The following is a 26,669-nucleotide window of genomic DNA, read 5'->3' on the forward strand; positions in this document are numbered from 1 at the left end:
CCCATTTTGGAAAGTAGACACCCCAAGCTATTTGCCAAGAGGCATGGTGAGTATTTTGCAGCTCTCATTTATTTTTTGAAAATGAAGAAAAAAAAAATAATGGAAATTTTTTTTTTTTTTTTCAATTTTCAAAACTTTGTGACAAAAATGAAGGTCTGCAAAATACTCACCATACCTCTCGGCAAATAGCTTGGGGTGTCTCCTTTCCAAAATGGGGTCACTTGGGGGGGATTTTGTGCTATCTGGCCATTCCACTGTGATAGGCAGTGAGGAATGAAATCAAAAATGTACACACTTAGAAAGCCTGAAGGTGGTGCTTGGATTTTGGGGTACCATACGCGGTTAGGCTCCCAAAAGGTCTCACACTTGTGGTATCCCCGTACTCAGGAGAAGCAACAGAATGTATTTTGGGGTGTAATTTCACATATAACCATGGCATGTTTGAGCAATATATCATTTATTGACAACTTTGTGCAAAAAAAAATAATAATAATGTCTTTTTTCCGCAACTTTTGTCAAAATATAAAATATTCCATGGACTCGACATGCCGCTCAGCAAATAGCTTGGGGTGTCTACTTTCTAAAATGGGGTCATTTGGGGAGGTTTTGAACTGTCCTGGCATTTTATGCACAACATTTAGAAGCTTATGTCACACATCACCCACTCTTCTAACCACTTGAAGAAAAAGCCCTTTCTGACACTTTTTGTTTACATGAAAAAATATTTTTTTTTGCAAGAAAATTACTTTGAACCCCCAAACATGAAGTGTTTTTTTAAAGCAAAGGCCCTACAGATTAAAATGGTGGGTGTTTCATTTTTTTTTTCACACGGTATTTGCGCAGCGATTTTTCAAACGCATTTTTTGGGGAAAAAACACACTTTTTTTAATTTTAATGCACTAAAAATCACTATATTGCCCAAATGTTTGATGAAATAAAAAATATGATCTTAGGCCGAGTACATGGATACCAAACACGACATGCTTTAAAATTGTGCAGAAACGTGCAGCGGCGACAAACTACATACATTTTTAAAAGCCTTTAAATGCCTTTACAGGTGACAACTTTAGATTTACGGAGGAGGTCTACTGCTAAAATTAGTACCCTCGATCTGACCTTCACGGTGATACCTCACATGCATGGTGCAATTGCTGTTTACATATGACACAAGACCGAACGCTTGCGTTCGACGTTGCGCCTTAGCAGGGGGGACAGGGGTGTTTTTTTTTGTTTTGTTTTTATTATTTATTTTGCTTTTTTATTTTATTTTTAAACTGTTCCTTTCATTTTTATATATATATTTTTTTATCATTTTTATTGTTATCTCAAGGAATGTAAATATCCCCTATGATTGCAATAGGTAGTGACAGGTACTCTTTTTTGAAAAAATTAGGGTCTATCAGACCCTAGATCTCTCCTCTGTCCTCAAAGCATCTGACCACACCAAGATCGGTGTGATAAAATGCTTTCCCAATTTCCCAATGGCGCTGTTTACATCCCGCAAAATCTAAGTCATGAAATGCTCGTAGCTTCCGGTTTCTTAGGCCATAGAGATGATTGGAGCCATTCTGGTCTCTGATCAGCTCTATGGTCAGCTGGCGAAACCACCGGCTGCATTCTCAGGTTCCCTGTTGGGACAGGAGAGCCTGAGAAAACCATGGAAGATGGTGCGGGGGGGGGGGACATTCCCTCCCACTGCTTGTAAAAGTAGTCTAGAGGCTAATTAGCCGCTAGGATTGCTTTAACATAAAAGCCGACCGCTGGCTGAAAAGAATGATACCAAGATGATACCTAAACCTGCAGGCATCATTCTGGTATAAGCACTCAAAGTCCAGCAACATACCAGTATGTTGCTGGAACTGGTTGGGCATATACTGTAATTTTTTTATTCACGCAGCCTGTGGGCTGAACGAAAAAAAAAATATTGATTGGTGGGTATGCCCACCATTAGAATACCTCCCTTCATCCACCCACTTCTAATGGTGGGCATACATGCACCATTTATATATGCCGAAGCATGGGGGCATCCTCCCGCAAAAGGTAGGAGCAAATCGCTCCTCCACCCCTTATGCCCCCATGCTTCGGCATATATGCTCTTTTTTAACTGTGGTGGTGAAATCACCTCCGACAGTGCTGGAGTCACAGCTTTATGTATCGTGGGAGCAAAACGCTGTTGCTGTCAAGATAAATAAATCCGCGCTGCAGCAGAATGGCGTACCTGCTAAGCAAATGATGGTTAACAATAAAACAAAGTAACATTACAGTATAACAGTAGGACTTACCATACCTGCAAAGCAAATACAAAAAAAATAGCAAAAAATAACACATTTATCACAATCTGCGACTAAAATATATATATGCCGAAGCATGGGGGCATCCTCCCGCAAAAGGTAGGAGCAAATCGCTCCTCCACCCCTCCACCCCTTATGCTCCCATGCTTCGAAAACAAAAAATGGTTAACAATAAAACATTGCAGAATAGAATACAGTACAAAGGAGCAGAACAATAGAGAGAGAGAACAATAAAACGACAACTATTTTTTTATTTTTTTTTTATATTTTTTTTTTTTTTTTTTTTTTTTTTTTTTAAACACTTTTTTATGTAACTAACACTTCTGTAACGTTTCCAGTGGTTTGGGTCTCTCAAAATGTGCTGGCATCTTGGGAGACCCTGTGAACGTGTGCCTAGCCTGTGCAATGCTGTACCCTACGCTAATACTCAACTAGTGAATGGTAGCGTTCAAAACATTCACCAATGCAAAGACCAGGATTGTCAGGACAGCGGGGACAATAATGACGGGTGTCACGCCTATATCCGCGCTTTCTGCAGACACGACATTTTCTTTGGGGGGCTCGTTGGGTAGGGGTACTCGGGATGACATAAGAATAATGCCTCATGCAGCCGGCTTACTGCATCTGGTTGGGGAAGGTGATGTGGAGCACCGCCTGGATACAGAAGGGCTCTGACGATATCCTCCTGGAATTTAAGGAAGGATCCAGTCCGTCCTGAAGCTTTGTGTAGCACATAAGCATTCAGCATAGTCAATTGGAATAAATAAACAGACACTTTTTTGTACCAGCGTCTGGCCTTACGGGCAACTAGATATGGCGCCAACAACTGGTCATTGAGGTCCACCCCTCCCATATTTTGGTTATATTTGTGGACACAGAGGGGTTTCTCCACAATACCAGTCACCGTAGGAATTTGGCCCGTCGTGTCTGCATGAAGGGAGGTAAGAACGAAAACATTCTTAGTATCCCTCCACTTCATAGCGAGCAAATTATTACTCCGCAAGCAGGCTCTCTCCCCCAGCCTAAGACGAGACTCTACAAGCCGCTGGGGAAAGCCCCGGCGATTAGGTCGCACGGTGCCACATGCTCCAATCTGCTGATCAAACAAGTGACTAAACAGTGGCATGCTTGTGTAATAATTGTCCACATATAAATGGTACCCCTTTCCGAATAAGGGTGACACCATGTCCCACACTATCTTGCCAGCGCTTTCTTATGTAGTCAGGGCAGTTCTCCGGCTCTACGTGACTATCTTTACCCTCATAAACCATAAAACTACGTGTATAGCCTGTGGCCCTGTCACAGAGCTTATACATCTTGACCCGGTATCTGGAACGCTTGTTGGGAACGTATTGTTTGAATGACAAGCGACCAGAAAACTTAATCAGGGACTCATCAACGCAGACAACTTGATGGGGAGTAAACAAGTCTGCAAAACGTTGGTTGAAGTGGTTTATGAGGGGCCGAATTTTGTAGAGCCGATCGTATTCAGGGTCTCCACGAGGACGACAGAGTTCATTGTCGCTGAAGTGCATGAACCGCAAAATCTGCTCGTATCGTGCCCTGGACATGGAAGCAGAGAACACGCGCATATGGTGAATTGGGTCAGTGGACCAATATGACCGCAACTCACTCTTTTTGATTATGCCCATGTTGAGGGAGAGGCCCAGAAAGATCTTAAATTCGGAAACCGTAATTGGTTTCCATTGTCTGCTAAGGGCGGACTGGGGAACAGTGGCGATGTGTTGACCAGCGTACAAATTGCTTTGGTCCACAATAGATCTATAGAGATCTTCGGTGAAAAACAGTGAGTAAAAATCAAGTGTTGTAAAATCAACTGTTTCCACGTTAATGCCAGGTTGGCCAGTGAATGGGGGAAGTATGGGTTCTGCAGAAGTGGTGGGCACCCAATCCGGATTGGCAAATTCTGCAGGAAGGGCACTATGGGTACGACGGGCCTGTCTTTGTCTTCGTCTTGGTGGCAGCGGGACACTACTTGTGCTTGCCACCTCGCCAGCTTGAACTGCACTTATGGGACTCGATACGTCACCACGTGCTACTGCAGTGCTGGATGTACGTCCAGAGTGTACTAGGCCGCTGGTGTTTGCCAGTTCACCAGAAGGATGAGCGGCTCTAGTACGTCTCTGCTCCATACGAGGGACCTGCGGTTCCTCCACCTGAACAACAGAAAACATTCGGGATCGACCTCATCTCCGTCGCCAGAGCTATCTGTCATGGAGCCGCTGTCCTCTACAGGATCGTATTCTGAGCCTGAATCTGACAGATGAGTGACGTCCTCTTCACTATCTGTCATGCTCAGAAACGTGTAGGCCTCTTCACTAGTGTACCTTCGCTTTGCCATTTTGGGCTCTAAATTTAGGGGTACACTAGTGAGACTCACAGGTAAAAAAGCACCTAGGCTGTCAGCGACTGTATCAAAACGCTACAAAAAAAACTGTTAGCAATCGCAGGGATCAGACCTGACTCTGCGAATGCTGCAGTTATGCGTGTTGTGTTTTGTAAGTGACAGTGATCGATCGATCGATACTGCACTTGGGTGGGCTGGGCTGGGCTTGGCGGAGGGGCTAAACGCAGGTGCTAGCAGGTATCTGCGCTAACAATGCGTTTTTGGAAACCTAAAATGCTGGCAACGCTAATATAGATCTGATCAGATACTATATTACTAAGGGAGGTGTATGCTTTGCACGTGGGTGTTAGCGGTACTGGCACTAACCTGACACTGCCTGGGGCGACGCAGACCTTATCTGACCCTCAAACTTATATCACCCGCCGGGTGATCAGGGGGTTAAACCTTTATTAGGTAATAAATGGCGGGTGCCCTGAAACTATAAAAAAATAACTAACCAACCAGCGTCACATGTAACAGTTATATGGTGATCACTGGTGAAAGGGTTAACTAGGGGGCAATCAGGGGGCTTTCTGCGGTAGTATATGGGGGTCCCTGACGCTATAAAAAGCTGCGGCGAACCTAAATACCTACCTGCCTAACTAGCGTCACCTGTGACACTAATACAGCGATCAGAAAAACGATCGCTTATTAAAAAATGTAATTTTAAGAACGTTCATTCAATTTTCTAATCGTTAGTGGGGTCAAATTGACGTTCATTTTCTACCAGAGTGACAGGAAAATTTGGAAATAATAGAAAACTTCGTTTTCTCCGTTCAGAAATTGCATTAGTTTTAAAAACAGAATGTTAAAGACAAGTGAAAATTTCAAACAACATTCTTTCATTCAGCAAATGTACAAAGATGTTTTGTCTGAATATTCTCTTCTGAAAATTGATCCATGTGGCCAGCATAAGGCTCGGTACACACCTATGCAGTTTGCTTTTGATCTGTTTCTGCAGTGCTTTTTGCTGTGCGTTTTGATTTTTTGCGCATGTGATTTTGCTGTGATTTGCGTTTTTGCTTTTTTTTGGCCAAAATTTTGTTGGGCAGATTAAAAAACACAAATTGCTGTAAAAAAGCATTACATGCCTTTCTGCAGCCCCTCCATTGAAGTATATTTAACCAAAAAAGTACCGTTTACATTAAAAAAAAAAGTCCCTGACCCTTTCCAAAATACGCAGTGGCTGAAAAAAAGCATAGATGTGATCGTGTCCCATAGGAAACCATGTAAATGAACTGTAGTGCGTTTCTGCAAAAAGCACCAAAAAAACAAAAAAACACATAGATGTCAACCAGGTCTAAGATGTTTAGTAACATAATGGGGATTAAAAAAACCTAAAATTAGCCCTTTATAGTACAAAAAAGCAGAAAATCACTACTGTAATTGGTTCATTCTTTTTTTTTTTACTGTAGCGATTATTTGCTTATTTTGTACTATAAAGGGCTAATTTTAATTTTTTTAACCCCATTATGTTACTGGCTGATTAATCGATTATGAAAATAGTAATCGATTGATTTCATAATTGATTAGTTGTCGATTAATCGATTAGTTGTTTCAGCCCCAATTAGTATCCAGTTAAATTATGTGCATTTAGCATAGAATCCAGGCCTTTCCTAGAACAATCTACTGAGCTGGCCAGAACCAGCTCTTGGAGTCAATTCCACATTTTCACAGCTCTTACTGGGAAGATGCCTTTCAGTATTTAGAGATTAAATCTCTTTTGCATCAGATGTAAAGACTGCCTCCTTGGGGGGGGGGGGGGGCATGGCCAGCGCAGCATGTGAGCAGACGCTTTAGCACAAAGCTCCCGCACATCACCCTGAAATGATCCATTTTCCAGCAGGATACAGCGCTCGGTTTTACCCCAGGACCCACAGGAACACCCGCTGCACACCCTGACAATGTTGACTGCTAAAAATGGGTGATGATGAAACAGGGAAACAAAGGAGATGGCTCATGATCTAAAATCCAACATGGCGGCGCTCCGTCCTCAGTACAGAAGGCCCGTGGGGGAGACAAAACTAAGGAGGTGGTGAGTAAACACCTTAAAGACCCAAAGGACTGGACCAGAGATCCTCCAAAAGATATGTGCTACTATGCAATGAAAATGACAGGAAAGTCTGACCGACTTAATTAGCCTGACCTGGATACAGACATAGAACATGGTGATGCAGTCATGGAGGACAGTGTGCTGGGGCGGCGAGCAGCGGCCATGTTGATACAGACAGTCAGAGTCAGAAGACAATGGGGAGAAGGAGGGTGACCAGCCTACTCTGGCAGTTATATTAAGGGCCGTAAACAAATGCATAGCTTCTGTTAATAACCTGCAAGCCCGCTTTTGAAGCTTAAAAGAGGAGGTCAGCCTGGTCAGGCAAGATATCCAAAAGGTAAGGAAGCGAACGACAACAGCTGAGAGCAGGATTAGCGACATGGAGGACAAGTTACCTGCCATGATTAGAGTATCTCAAGCTACTACTCATTTAGCTAAAGCCACAGACCTAAGCATGAAGATTTCGAAAACCGTTTGTGGTGCAATGTGCGGATTGTAGAGCTACCTGAGAAGATAGAGGGCCACGATTCCATTCAATTTCTGGAGCAATGGCTAACTTTGGCAAAGAGGCATTTACACATCTTTATGCGGTGGAAAGGGCTCACAGAGTCCCTACCAGACCACTACCTCCTGGCCATCCCCCACGCCCGATGATAGCAAGGTTGCTAAAATCCAGAGACAGAGAAATTATCCTACGGTTGGCAAGGGAGCGCAGAAACATCCAATTTAATGGCACAAGAATCTCTTTCTACCCGGATTTCTCAGCTGAGGTACAGAGAAATGGATCACGCTTTTCCGATGTTAAAAAGCACCTGCAGAGGCTGAAGCTGTCATACTCCATGCTATACCCAGCAATGCTTCGCATCACATCTGGGGGGCGAGCCCACTTCTTTAAGAATGCTGCAGATGCTTCAGCGTGGCTGGGTGCCAATGAGAACATTCTCAGACAAACCCAGAGCCCAATAGCAGAGGAAGACTGAAACCCCATTATCATATCAAGTGACGATGTGCAACATTAACCTACCTAGCTCTCACTCTTGAATGGGAGCACTGCTGGTAACCTACAATGATTTACAGCTTAATAAAAAAAAAAAAAAAAAAAGAAAGAAAAAAGGAGACTGCCTCCTGCGATAACCTTAAAGTGAATAACACTACACCAAGTTCACTATCTGGACACTTTAGTTCCAATAATCTCTCCTCATAGCTGAGCTTCTTCATGCTGCTCATCAGTTTGGTTGGCCTTCTCTGAATTTTCTCCAGTTCCCCCGATATCCTTTTAGTGAACTGGTGCCCAAAACTGAACAGCATATTCCAGATGAGCTTTAATTTATAATTTGTACTGGGACAAAACAACGTTACTCTCTCTCTCTCCCTGCAGTCCACAACCCTTTTAATACAAGAAAGGATTGATCTTGCTTTGGAAACCACAGTTTGGCAATGCATGCCATTAACCCCTTCATACCCCGCCAATAGTCAAATGACTTCCATAGCAGGGATCGCCCATCCTAGGCAGGCGTTATATGACCTCCTGGCTTCAAGGCCATCTAGGGGGTGTGCGAGTCACGTCACTTGGGAACCGTTGCGCATGCCTGGTGGTCACGATATCCGCTGGACACCCGCGATTGCCAGTAAAAGGAACCGGGATGTGGATCTGTGTGTGTCACATCTCTGTGAATGTTAACAGTTTTTTTTGGTAGTGATTGAAGCAGGCTCTGACAACCAGGTGCTCTTTTGCCTATGAGTGGCACTAGTTGCACCTATAAATTTAGAGGCCAAAATGTCCAGAGGTACATTTGTGAAGAGGCCTACACGTTGCTGAGCATGGCAGATGAGAGCGAAGGGGAAGCCTCACTGTCAGATTCAGGCTCAGTATAGGAACCCATAGAGAGCAGCTTCACCCTGAGAGATAGTAGGGACCACGACTCTGTCATCAGAACTAAGATCAGGCATAGCTGACCCCGTTCTGTTGTTGAGGTACAAGAACTGCAGGCCTCTTGTAAGGAGCAGAGAGCCTGTACTAGTGCCATTCATCCTTCTGGTGCACTGGCAAGCACCAGCAGCCTAGTACATCCTGGTCATAGACAAACCAGTATCGCAGTAACACTTGGGGACGTGGCAAGTCTCATAAGTGCAGTTCAGGTAGTGTCTCACAGCCACCAAGAAAACAAAGACAGGCCTGTAGAGCTCAGTGTCCTTTCCACTGCATATGCCAATCCTGATTGGGAGACCACAACTTCTGCAGCACCCGTACTCCCCCCCCCCCCCCCCCCATTCACTGGCCAACTTGGAATTCAGGTGAAAACTGTTTATTTTATGTCACTTGATTTTATTCACCTTTTTGGGCCTATCCCTACTCATGGGCATAAATAAAAGTAGTGAGTTGGGGTCATATTGGTCCACTGACCCAATTCACCATATGCTCGTGTTTTCTGCTACCAGGACACGATACAAGAAGATCTTGCAGTTCATGCATTTTAATGACAATGAACTCCTGTTGTCCTAAGGGTGACCCTGGATTTGATCAGCTCCATAAAATTCAGCCCCTCATAAACCACTTCAACCAACAGTTTGCAGCCTTGTTTATTCCTGATCAAGTTGTCTGCATTTATGAGTCCCCGATTAGGTTTTCTGGCCGCTTGTCTTTGAAACAGTTTCTCCCCAACGGCTTTTAGAAACCTGACTTAGAAATGGGGAGAGAGTCTGCTTGAGATGTAATAATTTGTTCGCAGTGAAGTGGAGGGATAATCGGAATGTTTTTGTTCTTTCCTCCTTTCACACAGATGCGACAGTACAAATTGCAATGGCGAATGGTGTTGTTGAGAAGCTCCTCTGTATCCACGATTACAACCTTAACATTGAAGGGGTGGACTTCAACGACCAGTTTATGGCGCCGTACTTAATTGCCTGTAGAGCCAGACGCTGGTATAAGAAAGTGTCTGTATATCTATTTCAATTGGCTCTGCTGAATACTTATGTGTTATACAAAGTGTCAGGATGAACTGGATCCTTCCTTAAATTCCAGAAAGAAATCATCACAGCCCTTCTGTTTCCAGATGGTGCTGTGCCCCAACTTCACAAATGTAAATGCAGTGAGCCAGGTGCATGAGAGGCATTTTCCAGGATGTCCTCCCTGGTACTCCTCCCCCAACGAGCACCCCAAAGAAGATGTTGTTTCTGTAGGAAATGTGGCCATAGGCGTGACACCCGCTACTACTGTTCCTCCTGTCCTGACCAACCTGGTCTCTGCATCGTGAATGTTTGCGTCGCTACCACACACTAGTGGAGTATTAGCATAGGGTATGGCACTGCATAGTCCTAGAGCACACATAACACAGGGTCTCAAAAGATACCATCGCATTTTGAGAGACCCGAACCTGGAACACACAGTTGTGCTCATAAGTTTACATACCCTGGCAGAATTTATGATTTCATGTTTGTGTTATCATTCATATTCTCTGAAAAATGGCCAAGAAATCATAAATTCTAACTTATGAGCACAACTTACAGTGACTGGTACTATTGTTGTTTTACCTGCCCATTCCCTCCCACCCAGCCCTCACCCACCCTCCTATACCACACCACCTAATGATTAGCTATACATGCATTCTATTAATTGCAATGCCCTTGAAAAGAATGGCGAAGAATACTCCAAGAAGTCAGAGAAACGCTGAAGTAAAAAAAAAAAAAAAAGTCCTCCAGAGAGGAGGGCTGAGAGCGGCAAGAAATAAACAGGGGGGGGGGGGAGAAAAGGGGGATGAATCTATTTGCTCCCCCCCCCATGGGGGACACCCTATCTCATCCAGCCAGGCCTTGCTTAGTGTATATCACTCTCTCATTCGAAACTACTGAGTTGATGGTCTCAATTCAGTTCTCCACAGTCGGGGGGGGGGGGGGGGGTGGGTTGCGTGCCTGCCATTTCTGTGTGATTTGTTGTCTCGCCTGAAAGAGGCATCTTAGCACTACTTCAATGGTGTCATACAAGGCTATACACCCTCCATGTCCCTCAACAGACAGGTCTTGGCCATCAGTTCTATTGCGGTCTTAAAGATTTTATTTATCCTATCTACTATCTCCACCCAATATCTATATAGCTTCGGACATTTCCATAACATATGAATAAAATCCCCTGATGCCCTGCAACTGGGGCATTCATCATTTTGTCTCCAGTCAAATTGGAACTTTTTTTGAGGGTATAGTAAACTCTGTATTAGGAATAGGTGAGATACCTTCTGTCAGGGTGAAATTTAGACCAGTGCTCCTCGTTTCAGAATCCTATCCCATTCTTCCGTGGTCTTTGCCCCCACATCTCTCTTCCATCATGCGCTACTCTTGGAAAGACCTACTCCATTCATTATTCTAGTTTCCAATCGGACATATAGCTTGGAGATTAGTCCTTTTGTTGTGTACGATTTGATTATTTTTGAGAGAGTAGGGATCTGGGTCCATTCGATTGTCTGCGACCTAAACTGGGCTTGAATAGCATGTCTGATTTGAAGATATATATATAAAACAAATTATTTGATATGTTAAATTCCCGTTTTAAATCTAAGAATGTTTTCACATTTCCCTCATACAATTGGCTTAATCGATTAATGCCCTGTCTCTCCCATTCTATAGTTCTCTCTATATCCCTTACTTCTGCTAAGTTTTTGTTGTTCCATAGAGGGGCATATTCTGATACTCCTCCATACCCCAACAGTGCTTTCATTGTCTGCCATACTTTGCCGATTAATTTTGTTGTCGGACATCTATGGATTTAATCTGCCTCTAACACCTCTATTAATGTGCTGTGTGGAGCCCCCATTATCATCATCTTACCACTTGGGTTCCCCCCAACAAGGGTTCCAAACCCGCTAGCTGTTGAAGCTGAGATGCAAGGAAGTGTGTGGAACCGCCATACCCCCTTCTTTGGTTGGTAGCTGCATAGTTTGCAAACTGTAGGATTGTCCCTTTTTCCAGATTAGGTCCCTAAAGAGGGATTCTATTCTCTTAAACCACTTTTGGCCTATCCAGATTGGAGAGTTATGAAAGATATAATATCTGGGGCAACCATACAATCTTTATTAAGTTGCAGCGTCCTTCTACCGATAGTGGCAACCAGCTCCAGATGTCTCCGTTTTGCTTTAATTTGAGTAATAATGGGGCTAAGTGGTCATTAACCACCTCAATAAAGTGCACTTACACCCCCTTCCTGACCAGACCAATTTTCAGCTTTCAGCGCTCTCACAGTTTGAAAGACAATTACTCAGTCATGCAACACTGTACCCATATGAATCTTGCGTCCTTTTTTCCACACAAATAGAACTTTCTTTTAATGGTATTTAATCACTAGTGGGTTTTTTATTTTTTGTGCTATAAATTAAAAAAAACGTACATTTTGTGAAAAAAATGCCTTTCTTTGTCATAAAAGTTTGCTAATTAGTAATTTTTCTTCATAAATTTTGGCAAAAATTTATACTGCTACATATCTTTGGTAAAAATAACCCACATTAGTGTATATTATTTGGTCTTTGTGAAAGTTATAGCGTCTACAAACTATGGTGCCACTGAAAATTGATCACAACTGATCAGGCCTTCAGTACATCAGGTGTATCTCATTTCTTGAGATACTAACAAGTCAGGAAAGTACAAATACCCCCCAAATGACCCCTTTTTAGAAAGTAGACATTCCAAGGTATTAAGTAAGTAGCATGGTGAGTTTTTTTAAGTTGTCATTTTTTTTCACAATTCTTTGCAAAATTAAGATTTTTTTTTACAAAATTGTCATATTATCAGGTTATTTCTCACACACAATATATGCATACAACAAATTACACCCCAAAATACATTCTGCTACTCTTCCCGAGTATGGCAATACCACATGTGTGAGACTTTTACACAGCATGGCCACATACAGAGCACCAACATTGAAGTGGCACTTTCAGACGTTCTACTGTCAAAAATGACACATCTCATTTCACAGCCACCTATTACATTTTGAAGGCTCTGGAATACCAGGACAATGGAATTGCCCATAAAATGACCCCATTTTGGAACGCTAACACCCCAACGTATAATTTGTGAGGCATAATGAGTCTTTTGAAAGGTTCATTTTGTTCCAGAAGTTTTTGAAAAATGTGTAAAAAAATGAAAACGCATTTTTTTTTTTTTTTTACACAAAGTTGTGAATTTATAAGATATTTCTAACACATAGCATGCATATAGCAAAAATTACACCCCAAAACACATTCGACTACTCCTCCCGAGTATGGGGATACCACATATGTAGGACTTTTACACAGCCTGGCCACATACAGAGGCCAAACATTGAAGTAGTACCTTCAGGCTTTCTAGGAGCATAAAACGACACATCTCATTCCATTCCTACCCATCACACTTTTGAAGGTCCTGGAGCACCAGGACAATGGATTTGCCCACAAAATGACCCCATTTTGGAAAGCAAACACCCCAACGTATATTCTATGAGGCATGGGCTGCAAATAGGTACTTGGGTACTCTGATGGGCTGGTGACAGGTGCTCGGGTACTCTGATGGGCTGGTGACAGGTACTCGAGTACTCTGATGGACTGTGACAGGTACTCTGATGGGCTGGTGACAGGTACTCTGATGGGCTGGTGACAGGTACTCTGATGGGCTGGTGACAGGTACTCCGATGGGCTGGTGACAGGTACTCCGATGGGCTGGTGACAGGTACTCGGGTACTCTGATGGACTGACAGGTACTCTGATGGACTGTGACGGGTACTCAGATGGACTGTGACAGGTACTCAGATGGGCTGGTGACAGGTGCTCAGGTACTCTGATGGACTGGCGACAGGTACCCAGGTACTCTGATGGACTGGTGACAGGTACCCAGGTACTCTGATGGACTGGTGACAGGTACCCAGGTACTCTGATGGGCTGGTGACAGGTACCCAGGTACTCTGATGGGCTGGTGACAGGTACCCAGGTACTCTGATGGGCTGGTGACAGGTACTCTGATGGGCTGGTGACAGGTACTCTGATGGGCTGGTGACAGGTACTCTGATGGGCTGGTGACAGGTACTCAGATAGACTGACAGGTACTCGGGTACTCAGATGGACTGTGACAGGTACTCAGATGGACTGTGACAGGTACTCGAGTACTCTGATGGACTGTGACAGGTATTCGGGTACTCAGATGGACTGTGACAGGTACTCGGGTACTCAGATGGACTGTGACAGGTACTCCGATGGACTGTGACAGGTACTCGGGTACTCAGATGGACTGTGAGTGACAGGTACTATGATCGGTGGTGACAGGCCCTCTTTATTGGGGGGGGGGGGGGGGGCTATCAGTATGTGTTGGTGTACACTGTAGGCGGTAACGAAATGTTACCACAATCTCCTCCTCACACAAGATCAGTGTGTGAGGAGGAGAACCCGGTAACATCTCGTTACCGCAGTTTGTTTACATTTAGTGGGTAAACAGCCAGCCAATGGCTGTTTACTACCGTCAGTGACAAGCAGTGTTCCCAGGAACACGCCACCACCGTCGTGATCGTGTGCATGCGCCGTGCACAGTGGGGGTGGAACTATCTGTGATTGGCCGTGACTTCATAATGACCGATCAAGTGGTAAACAGCCATACCCAATGGTTGTTCACCCCCCTCGGTGGCGAGCAGTGTCTCCGTGACACGCCGCCACCGAACGAACAGGGATGCGCACATTCCCTGTTTAAATGGGAGGACGTCATATGACGCCCTCCCGCCACAAGAGCCGCGCCGCCTGGCCATCATTAGATGGCCGGCAACTAGTTAAATACTCTTCCAGCCTTCCTCTTCCAAAAGCACAGCAGACCTCCTTCCATTTAGGTGTAACCGATCTTTAGCATATTGTCATGGTTATGCAGTGATCTTCCTCTGGTTGCTTACCTCCCCTCATGTGTTCTGACTAAGAGGCCAGCCACTTCCACCTGGTGTTTTTTATAACCTCTCCTCTAAGCATGGCTCCACCCCAGGCCCTATCAGGGAACCCTATATTAATCTGTGCACTGCAAGCCAACAGTGCTGATCAACCATTGTGTATTCATTATGTGTTTGGCTTCCTGGTTCCTGCTTGCCGTGTGCTCTATGTTTGACTCTGTTACCGACCTTGACGTGTTCTCAATGATTCCTGTCTGCTTGTGGCCTTGACCTTTTGCATGTCCCTGACCATACCTGACTGCCTGTGATCCTGAACCTTTGGCATGTACTCTGTTGTTCCTGTCTGCTAGTTGCCCTGACCTCTGCCATATCCCCTTACTATCGCCTGCTGCTTCCTTCTCCTGTAGTCTACTGTGAGCGTGAGCTGTGAGACCCTAGGGGCTGCGACCTGGAGCCAGACTGCAGCGAAGTCCATCCTCGCCACTGGAGGCTCTGGCGAACACCCGCTGGCTCTTAGACTCCGCCCCCTGGGGAATCTATGCTCCAGCTCCCATTGGGATCTGTGTTAGTGATCCTGTAGACCTGTGTCCTGAATCTCCCTGGGTACAATCTGCAGTAGTCAGTCCTAAGGTCCACTACCTAGTGGTGCACTTCCAACTCCTACGGAGTGCATCTGTCACCTGGTCTCAGGTGACCTGACACATATAGATGTTGTACACATAGGTATAACATGTTTGTCAATTCATTTAAAAAAAATTGCCTTTACAACCGTTTTAAAAACTTAAATAGCATATGGACAGACATGAGCTGCTGACTCAAAGAAGTTTCTGCAGCAAAGCTAAGCTTAAAAATCACTATTGCATAGTATTATCTTAGAGAGCGGGACAAGGAAGTCTTTATGCGATCAAAAGATGACAAGTGCTGTTTTACAGTATCAAGTATCATCAAGCTTGTTTAAAAATTCACTGAATCTGATTGCAGCTAAGGATGTTCTGGTGAGATTGAACTGTAACTGTAATTGTAAAAAATGTAATTGAATGAGTGGAGTGTAGTGTGTAGTTACTTTTTTTTACATATTACACATTCAAGAAACAAGCCTTCCAAATATTTAGCTATCCATAAATTAAAAATGTCACTTTTAATCCATACCTGTTCTCTAGCAGTATCCTCTTGTATATATCTATAGCCTCCTGATAGTGTGACCTCATATAATGGATGGACGCAAGGCTTAGCTGGTCTTCAATGATGTCTTGTAAGTTCTGATGAAAGACCATGAGTCTTTTTTCATCATTGAACTGTTTTTAAGACAAGAAAATTAATAAAACAAATCTTAGAGTTACAACAAACACTTATGTACTGTAAGTGCATTTGGAAACAGTGCAAAAGAAATCAATATAAAAATAGACATTTTACAGTTATGTATGGTATGTGCAAGTTTGTATACCAGTTTTTAGATGTGATGGAGATAAAGCTTAAAGAAAACAAATGCAGCCGTTATTATTTTCACCAAGTGATCCTGCCAGTAAGACCTTTGTTTTTCAACAGAACATGCTCTCTTGCAGTTGTAGAAGTCAAGGCTAGTTTACACTGTCATTGATTAGTAACACACATTAAAGTGCCTACTGCTTTAACATGCATATTTTGTGTGTTTTTGATGCTTTTGTGATGCATTTTTGAAGCATTAAGATTGCCAATTACCTTTTTTTGTGTTGATTTTTTATTTGTATTAAAGGGGCTCAATAGAACCCTTGCTCAGTAGTATCCCCACTTAACATATTCCCAGCTAATTAGTACCCCTGTTCAGCAGACACCCCCCCCATTAGTATCCCATTCAGCAGAACCCCACTCATTACTACCTCCATTTGGTTTGGCAGATCCCAGTTCATTAGAAACCCTAATCAGTAGAGCCCTCTCTCATTAGTACCTCCATTCAGCAGATCCTCGCTCATTAGTACCCCCGCTCAGCAGATCCCCAGTTCATTAGTGCCCCCACACAGCAAATTCCCCACTCATTGGTGCCCGTCAGCAGATCCCCAACTCCTTTGTGCCCCCACTCAGTAGATCCCCAGCTCAAAAGTACCCCCATTTACCAAATCACCCGCACATTAGTACCCCCGCTCATAAGATCTTACGTACCCCCATTCAGCAAATTGTATGTTAGTACCCCGGCTCAGAAGATCGCCAACTCATTAGTACCCCATATCATTAGCATCCCTGCTTAGCAGATCCCCAGCTCATTAGTACTTCCTATCAGCAGATTGCCTGCTCAGTAGTGCCCCCAGCTCTGCTGATCCTCTGCTCAGTAGTAACCCCACCTCTGCTGATCCTCTGCTCAGGTTTGCCGATCTTCCTCTCTCTCTCTGGTCCCCGCTATGTTGCTCCCATGCTGCGCACCACATGTAACATCTGCTAGTTTTTCCTACTCTGGTCCCCCAGTGCTGCTGATTCTCTGCTGTGCAATCCTCTCTCAGGTCACTGGTCACCTTCCCCTACAGTATTCCAACACTGTGCATGTGTGCTGTCTGGTAGTTTTCTCCACTCTGATCTGCTCACCTTCCTGCTGCACACCAGATGTTATGTCTGCTGCAGGCACTCCCAGTATATATACACATGAACCGGAAGTGACAGCTGATAACATCTTTCTGGTTCACTTGTTGGTTTCCCAGTGCATCCTGTCATCTCATATCTCCAATACCTCCAAAACAAAGCAAAGCAAACTCATAATAAATGCCACTCAAGAGATGGTGCTGTTAGGAGGCAATGGGATAGACTTCTATGGAGGCTCTGGAGATGCTTTGATGCACCAAAAAAGCAACATGGGGTATAAATTCTGAAGTAAAACAGTGCAAACTCCAGCATATACAGGACTGTAAGATAAAAATGTTATTCAATGATAGCTGCTTTGATTGGCAGTCAGAGTGCTTTAAAGCCCAACTCCAGGCAAAAAAATAAATAAATAATTGTCCCATGGAGTGGGACTGAGCCATTGGCATCCGCTGCTGTCAATCAATGTCAGTGAACCAATGAGGAGAGAGTGGGGGTGGGGCTAAGCCATGGCTCAGAGTCTGAATGGACACAGATTAGCGGTTCGGGGGGGGCACTCGGAAGTAGGGAGGGAGCGGGATCGCTGGCGGGGAACCCAAAATAAGGAGGATCTGGGCTGCTTTGTGAAAGCACGGAACAGGCAAGTAAGACATGTTATTTAAAAAAAAAAAATAACAAAGACTTTAGTATCACTTTAACCACTTACAGATCGTAAGATTTCCCCCTTAATGACCAGGCCATTTTTTTTGGCGATACGGCACTGCGTCGCTTTAACTGACTATTGCACGGTCATGTGATGCTGTACCCAAATAAAAATCTATGCCCTTTTTTTTTTACCACAAATACAGATTTCTTTTGGTGGTATTTGATCACCTCTGTGGTTTTTATTTTTTGCGCTATAAACAAAAAAAAGTGTTTATAGCGCAAAATTTTGAATAAAATAAAATAGGATTTTTGTACTCACCGTAAAATCCTTTTCTCTAAAGTTCATTGCATATTTAATCTTGACTTTAGGGTTATATCACCACCTTCAGGAGAGGACTAGGCAAAACATGTAAAAACAGCAAAACTGCACAGTACCGCCCAGGGAGCGGTCCTACTGGCTATAATCCCTCACTCTGCTTCCAGCAGCTCAGTTCGTCAAAAAGCAGTACAAACATAAATAGGAGGGGTGGGTGCTGTGTCCATCGATGAACTTCAGAGAAAAGGATTTTATGGTGAGTACAAAAATCCTATGTTCTCTTTTGTTCATTGACAGATACAGCACCTTTAATCTTGACCTTAGGGATGTCCCCAAGCAGTGTCAAAATGAGGGGTGGGAAGGGCTTGCGCGCGCACGGAATGGCAGCCTAAGCCTGGAGCTCCTGTCAGCCGGCCGGACATCCAGAGCCTTACGGACATCACCCATCCTCAGCGAGACCACATTCGTTCCCGGAGAGCTCCCAGAACACACCGCCACGATGTCCCGCAAAAGAAAGGAGGAGAAAAACCTCCAGAAGCTCAGAGCGCTTTCCTTCCAGCGTGAGAGGCACAGCCAAGATGGCACTGGCGGGACCGCCGCGCGGTCGCCGTCGGCCTACACAGATCTCCCAAGCAGCGATCCTGGGGATGTGGAGGGAGAATCAATGCCATCCTCCCTCACCAACTCACCATCGATCTCACCGACCTCCCGGAGCCCTGGTAAAGCGCGGATGCGCTTGGATACAGCGGACCAGGCCCGAACCACAGTGAGTAATGAACTGCACAATTCACATGCCATATCTTTCCTGCAATCCTCCATAGCGGCCTTCCCTACCTCGGGCCAGCCAGTCCTTGATACTACCATGAAGGATATGCTCTTATCACTTCAATCCTCCCTCATGACCAACCTGTCCTCCCTAATCCACAAGTTTACCACAGACATGCGGCAAATGGGGGATAGAGTGCAATATATGGAAGATAAACTGGGAGAGTGTACAGATACGGTCAACGATTTAGTTGACACGTGTATGGCCCAAAAAGAGGACACTGATTGGATCAAGTCGAAAATCACGGACCTCGAGGACCGCTCCCGCCGCAATAACATCAAAATACGCGGTATACCGGAGGCGGTTCCTCCCGCAGACCTGCATAAATATGCTACCACCATGTTCTCTAGTATGCTTCCTGAGTTAACTCCTATTGAACTCACTATAGACCGCATACACCGAATCCCTAAGCTGAGCCACTTGGCAGACACAGTTCCCAGGGATGTGCTTTTGCGGATCCATTTTTACCAAGCAAAAGAACAAATCCTCTCTAGAGCTAGGGCCCTTACCACACTGCCTGCCCCTTATACAGATATTCAACTTTTTGCTGACCTCTCGCAGTATACTCTACAACTGCGCAGACAGTTGAAATCCATCACTAAAGCTCTCACAAACCATAAAATCATCTACAAATGGCGTCACCCAGCTACTGTCCTGGTCATGTATAATGGAATCCCTCATACCATCTCCACGGTTGAAGGAGGCATGAAATTATTGCACTCATGGGGCATTATTCCAGAGATACCGAATGGCAACTCTGCGGCACCCAGAAGATTTAGCTCTCCGCCCCAGGGATCTCTTCGCAGGAGCTACCATCCAAAGATCAAAGAAGAGCTGTTACCTGTTTTGTTTTTGTTTTTCCATACGGAGCTACCTAGAGAATCCGGTCCGGCTGACTGTCTCTTCCATTGACCTTAGAGCCCGAACTTTCCCCCAGGTTCAGTCAGCACCCTTTTAGGAATGTGCATTGCTGACCTGTTGTATACAGCCTACGTTCCGGCATTGTTTGCCGCTTCCTTATTCACTGTTTTTCCTTTTTTTTTGTGTTTTTATCCCAACTTATCTTGTTGAATTGTCTTATCTTGAATACATCTACAGCTCATTGTCTGTCGTAGCCACACAAACCTCGCTTCGCACTTCAGGACTCTGGACGACACCAAACAACCTTCGCCTTCAGGCCTACCTGGAATCTTCCCTCTACTACTAAGGGTACGAACACCTTGGAAACCCGCTACTACACTTCTCCCAACGGTAAGTGCACCGTCAATCTAGCCACACTCACAACTACCACTATGACAACCACTATAGTCTCCCTTAATGCGAAAGGCTTAAACCACCCGGCCAAACGCACATCATTGTGGAAAACGGCCTTATTGCTCAAAAGTGATGTACTCTGCGTCCAGGAAACACATTTTGCACAGGACTCCTCACCCCGGTTGCAGCATAAATCGTTTCCTCATGTATTTAAGTCCTCCTATACAAAAAAGCAACAAGGGGTGCTGATTGCCATCTGGGACACAGTCCTTTTTCAATTGCAGAATTGCATCACGGACACAGAAGGTCGCTACATCATTAGCATGCACACTCAACCATGTCCAATACACTTTGGTTTCCTTGTATGCACTGAGCCATCGTCAGATGTCCTTCTTAAATGACTTACTGGAAAAGGTTAAAACTCATAGGAAAGGTAACTTACTGTGGTGCGGCGATTTTAACCTAGTGCCGGACTACAACATGGACTCTACTGCAGGGATTAAGAGGCTTGCCTCACCACTAAGCAAATTTCTGTGTACGAACGAGATGTTTGACGCGTGGAGGTGTTGTCACGCAAGTGAACGCGATTATATTTACCTGTCGCTGCGCTACAACACCTACTCACGCATAGACCTATTTCTTTCTGATAAATGTTTGCTTCAAAAAGTGCCAGCTTCGGAGATCCACACCACCACCTGGTCAGACCATGCCCCTATTAGTATCACTATTGATACCAAAACATCTCAACCCAACTCATTTCTCTGGAGGACAAACAACTATCTTCTCCATAATCCATCCACTGCTAATAATCTCAAACAACAACTGGAAGAGTTTTTCTCCATTAATTCCCAATCAGTGTCTGATCCGGTGGTGGTGTGGAGGGCCCACAAAGCTGTCATTAGAGGTGTCTTTATCCAATTGGGGGCCAGAGAAAAGAAACAGATCACTAAAATTAGACCAAATCACGGCTGCCATTGAAGTCACTGAATCTCAAAACAAAAAGAATCCCTCCCCTACTCTCCAAACCCAATTTTTTAAACTACGCCATGAGCTACGCTCGCTCCTACTAGAATCGTTTGGGAAAACTTTAACCAAACTTAGAGCGTCCACATACTCAACAGGTAACAAAGCAGGAAAATTGATGGCACTGAGACTAAAAGGGTATAAAACCAAATCCAAAATCTTGTACTTGTTTCATCCCCACACCAAAGAAAAGCTAATGAAACCCCACGAGATTGCTAATGCGTTCGGTTCGGTTCCTATTACAAAGATCTTTACAACTTGAGGGAGGATAAGCACATTACACAACCATCCCAAGAGGAAATAAACAAATTCTTAGCACAAATTAAACTCCCTTCCATCTCACCGGCACAGCTAGCCAACCTTAATGATCCTTTCACGGTCCTTGAAATATTAAATGTTATCAATAAACTCCCAAACTCCAAATCCCCGGGACCAGATGGACTTAATGGGGAATACTATAAATCTTTTAAACACATTCTAGCTCCCACACTTTGCAAGGTCTATAACTCCGCTGTGACTTCCTCCTCTTTCCCCTCAGAGATGCTGAGTGCAATAGTTGTCACACTTCCAAAACCTTGAAAAGAACCAAATGCCCCCCAAAATTTCCGCCCCATTCCCCTTTTAAACGTGGATGTCAAGATCTATGCAAAAATGATAGCTAACCGATTGATCGACATTATCCCCACTCCAATCAGGATTCACGAAAGGCCGCCAATCTTCAGACGCCACTAGAAGGATGATAGATATTATCCACCAAGCAAGGAGCTCAGGTACCCCCTCTGTACTCTTGTCCCTGGAGGGACGCTAGCCTGGTTCAGTAACGTTTCCTACTATAAAGTCAATGACACAAAATCCTGCATTTTGAACTTAGGAGTCGACTCCACTACCAGTCTATTTTTACAACAACAAATGCCATTTACGTGGGCAGATAAAGGCATAACTTACCTTGGAGTTCAATTAACCAAAACGACAGCAGAATTATTTTCCCATAACTTTATCCCCTTTAAAGTCAAACTTCAAGAAGATTTACGCAGGCTGGCGTCTTTCGAGCTGTCATGGATGGGTCGCCTAGCGGCATTCAAAATGCTACATCTCCCCCAAATCCTATACCTGTTCAGGACACTTCCTATTGGTATCCCTGCCAACTACTTCAGGTCCCTAGAATCTATACCCTCCTCCTACATGTGGCAAGGTAAAAAGAACAGAAGCGCGCACACGAAATTGATTAAACACCATAGGGCCGGGGATACCAGATATGTAGACTTCCAGGACTATTATATGGCATCGGTATTGACCCAAACTAAGGATTGGTTCTCATCCTCTCCAATCACGGTATGGGGACAAATTGAAGCCTCTCTCATCCCGGGGAAAAATCTCTGCATGGCTTCTCTCTAATCCTAGATCTCCCCCGCTGTACTCACATATTCCCCCAACAATAGTCGCTACAGCTCAAGTCTAGAAAAAATTTGTTCGCCTCAGTCAAGACTACCCTACTAATGGATACTTGATTTTCGGAAAGCCCAGGAGGAACCAATTGCCCTGGTAGAATGTGCTGTGACAGGAAAGGGGGGTGCCCGCCCCCTTATGGCATAAGCCTGGACCACGATCTGTCTGATCCACCTAGAAATGGTGGCCGACGAGACCACCAGGTCCTTCTTTGGACCAGCCACCGATACGAACAGGGAATTCAACCTTTGAAAAGGAGCTGTAGCAGATAGATACACCTGCAGAGCCCGGACCACGTCCAAAGAATGCAAAGCAACCTCTGTGGGATGTGACGGCCGAGGACATAAGGATGAAAGCACAATGTCCTCATTTAGATGAAAAGCTGAAACAACTTTTGGAAGAAATGAAGGCTGCCTTATTCTTGTGGAGGACCAAGTAGGGAGACTTGCATTACAAGGCTGCCAACTCAGAAATCCGCCTTGCAGATGTAATAGCCACTAGAAAGACTACTTTCTGAGATAGTGTCAAAAAGGGAATCTCCCTGTTTTCAAACGGTGGTTTCTGAAGCACCGAGAGCACCAGATTCAAATCCCACGGAGGCAGCGGTGGTCGAAACAGGAGGGGCCACATGTCCAAACCCCCTGTACAAATGTACTCACCAGTGAATGAATAGCCAAAGGTCGCTGAAAAAAAAAAAAAAAAAAAAAAAAAAGGACAGCCAAAGCTGATATCTGCCCCTTAATGGTGCTTAATGCAAGTTTCTGATCCACTTCTCACTGCAAAAACAGAAGGATCCTGGAAACTGAGTAATGTGCGTGGACGCCACCTCAAGGACGCCAAGAAATCACCCTGATGGAGTGCAGCAACCAGAGCGAACTGATTCCATCCTGAACTTTTGTACTTTCGCAAAGCCGTTGAGGGCCTAGAGATCCAGGACCGGACAGACCCCTTCCTTCTTTGGGACTACAAACAGATTGGAGTAGAATCCCTGAAACCTTTCCGGGTGTCGGCACAGGTAATATCACCCCGCGCAGCAGCAGATCCTGTACTGCCCCGAACAGGGCCTCCCAATGAGATGAAGAAGATGAAGGTTGGAGGGAAAAAAAAAAAATTGGTTTGGCGAACAAGAAAGAAACTATCTTGTAGCCTGATGAAACGAGTTCGCAGACAGAAAGAAGGGAGGTCCACTGGGCTGCAAACTCCCAAAGGCGACCCCCCCACACCCGAGAGTCAGGAGGGGGCAAGCCCTCATGCGGCAACAGATTTGCTTGCAGGCTTGTTTGGCTTGCGAAACCAGGGATGCTTTTGTCCCTCAGCGGGCACCTTGTCGGACTGGGAATGCTTACCTGCCAACCCAGGCAGACGCTTCTGAGTGGAAAAGGAGGGCCCCTGCCTACGGCGTGGCTCCTTACCCTTTCTGGACTGTGGGAGCAAAGCACTCTTCCCCCCAGTAACATTCTTAATACTGTCATCCAGTGAGGCTCCAAATAGCCTCTCCCCCTGGAAGGGCAAATCCGCCAGCGCTTTCTTAGAAGCCTGGTCCGCAGAACAGAATTTAAGCCAAATCAGGTGACGTAGCACCACAGCTGATACTGAGGCTATAGAAAGCAAGGGGGCCACATCTAGGGCCGCATCATAGACATACTTCAGGCCCTGCACCAACTGGTCTGCCAGTTCCACGCAAACCGGGGAAACCTGTTGCTTCTTCAACTCGCAACAACAACTTAGCCCATTCAGTAAGCGTCTGTGACACCAGGACCGTGGCGAACACTGGCCACAATGCTGACCACACCACCGTGAACATGGACCGTGCAACCACCTCGGCCCTTCTGTAGGCAGGGTCCTTGAAAGCAGGGATCCCTTCCACTGAAATTGTGGTTACCTTATTTAACCTGGATACCAGAGGAGATGCCCATTTATTCAGGAAACTTTTCAGGAAACTCTCCTCAAAGGGGTAACGCACCGCCATCCGTCTCGGGGCTGAAAAGGCCCACTGTGAGCTTCCCCACTCCAAAACAAGGCAGATTGCTAAACAAGGCAGATTGCTATTCTGTCTGCTATTCTGTAAAGCAGAAACACAGATCCATGTCTTCCACTAGTAAAAGTGCCTTCCCCCATTACACTGTAACATTAGCTAGGCACAGAGTTGAGCTTTTGATCACCCCTGATGTTAACCCCTTCCCTGCCAGTGTAATTTGTACAATGTGCATATTTTTAGCACTGATCACTGTAATAATGTCACTTGTCTTTCCCCCCCCCCCCCCCAAAAAGTGTCAGTTAGGTGTCTGATTTGTCCACCGCAGAATCGCAGTCCCATTACTAATAAAAACAAAACAAAAAAAACTGTTTGTAGATGCTATAACTTTTGTGCAAACCAATCAAATGCTTATTGGGATTTTTTTTTTACCAAAAATATGTAGCAGAAAACATATTGGCCTAAATTGATGAAGAAATTAGATTTTAAATTATTGGCTGTATTTTTACATAGTAGGTAAGCTTGAAAAAGTCCAACCTATGTGTGTGATTATATGTCAGTATTACCTTGTATATCCCTGTATGTTGTGGTCTTTCAGGTTCTCATCTAATAGCTTTTGATGCCAGAGGCATACGAGTATGTGCAGGTATGCATCCTGGATGTCTAAGGACGCCAGGGAGTCCCCTTGATGGAGTGCAGTGACTACTGAGCGAACTGATTCAATTCTGAACCTCTGCACTTTTACAAAGTGATTAAGGGCTTTTAGGTCCAAGATTAGATGTACCCCTTCCTTCTTGGGAACCACAAACAGATTTGAGTAGAATCCCTGGAAGCGTTCCGATTCCGGAACCGGTACAATCACCTTCATTCAGCAAATCACTTACCGCCCCCAAAAGGGCCTCCCGGCGAGCCGGGGATACGGGTATGCTGGAGGGGAAGAATCTGTTTTGCGGCCAAGAGAGAAACTATCTGGTAGCCAGTGGAAATCAGGTTGCAGACCCATTGGTCGGATAACCGGGAGGACCACCAGGCTCCAAACTCCCAAAGGCGACCTCACACCTGAGACATGGGTGGGGGCAAACCTTCATGCGGTAGCACCTTTATTCGCAGGTTTGTTAGGCTTGCGGTTCCAGGAACGTATTTGACCGTCCATGGGCATCCTGTTGGGCTGGGGATGTTTTGTCGAAGCTCTGGGAGGACGAAAAAGCCATTTGTGAGCGGAAAGAGGGCCCTTGCCTACGGCGTGGCTCCTTAGCCTTCCTGGCCTGTGGGAGTAAGGTACTCTTACCACTGGTGGCATTTTTAAAAATGTCATCTAATGTGGCTCCAAGGAGCCGGTCGCCAAGGAAGGGAAGAACCGTCAGGGCTTTTTCAGATGCCTGGTCAGCAGACCAGCATTTTAGCCAAATTAGGCTCCTCGGCACCACAGCTGACACTGAAGCCCTGGATAGCAGAGGAAGGGTATACAGGGCTGCGTCACAGATGTACTTAAGGCCTTGCATTAGTTGGTCTGCTAGTTCCACGCAGACAGGGGAAGCCTGTTGCTCTCCCAATTCGCGGTGCAAAAGTTTTGCCCACTCAGTCAGTGTCTGACACAAGTGCAGATGCCAGTCCAGGTCGCACGGCTGACCCCACAACCGTAAACAAGAAACGAGCCACTGCCTCGGCCTTCCTGTCCATGGGATCTTTAAATGCAGGAGTCCCCTCAACCGGGATCGTGGTTACTTTATTTAACCTGGATACTGGGGGGGTCCACAACCGGAGGAGCCGCCCATCTTTTGATAAGGCTTTCCACAAAGGGGTAACGCACCGCCATGTATTTGGGGACCGAAAAAGGTCCATTGCGGGCGACCCCATTCCTTGTAAATGAACTTGTCAAAATGCTGGCTTGCGGGACCCAAAAGGGACCGGTACATCAGCAGAGGGATACGCTGGCTCCTGAATCTTCAGGGTATCGCGCACAGCTGTGATAAGTGCTCCAACAAGCGCTTTGTCGCACCCGGACCC

General features: G+C 45.2%; 1 protein-coding gene across 2 annotated transcripts in view; it reads right to left on the bottom strand.

The window, feature by feature from the left end:
- Positions 1 to 26,669, bottom strand: part of IFT56 (intraflagellar transport 56) — an 872,526-nt gene that overhangs the window by 686,374 nt on the left and 159,483 nt on the right. For both annotated transcript variants that reach the window (XM_077452501.1, XM_077452500.1), the window contains exon 6: positions 15,783 to 15,928. In XM_077452501.1, coding sequence (XP_077308627.1) covers positions 15,783 to 15,928 — 146 coding nt within the window. The remainder of the gene's footprint in view (positions 1 to 15,782; positions 15,929 to 26,669) is intronic.

The sequence above is a fragment of the Lithobates pipiens genome, unplaced genomic scaffold (assembly GCF_037356315.1).
Source record: "Lithobates pipiens isolate NorthernLeopardFrog02 unplaced genomic scaffold, aLitPip1_a1.2 Scaffold_23, whole genome shotgun sequence".
NCBI lineage: Eukaryota > Metazoa > Chordata > Amphibia > Anura > Ranidae > Lithobates > Lithobates pipiens.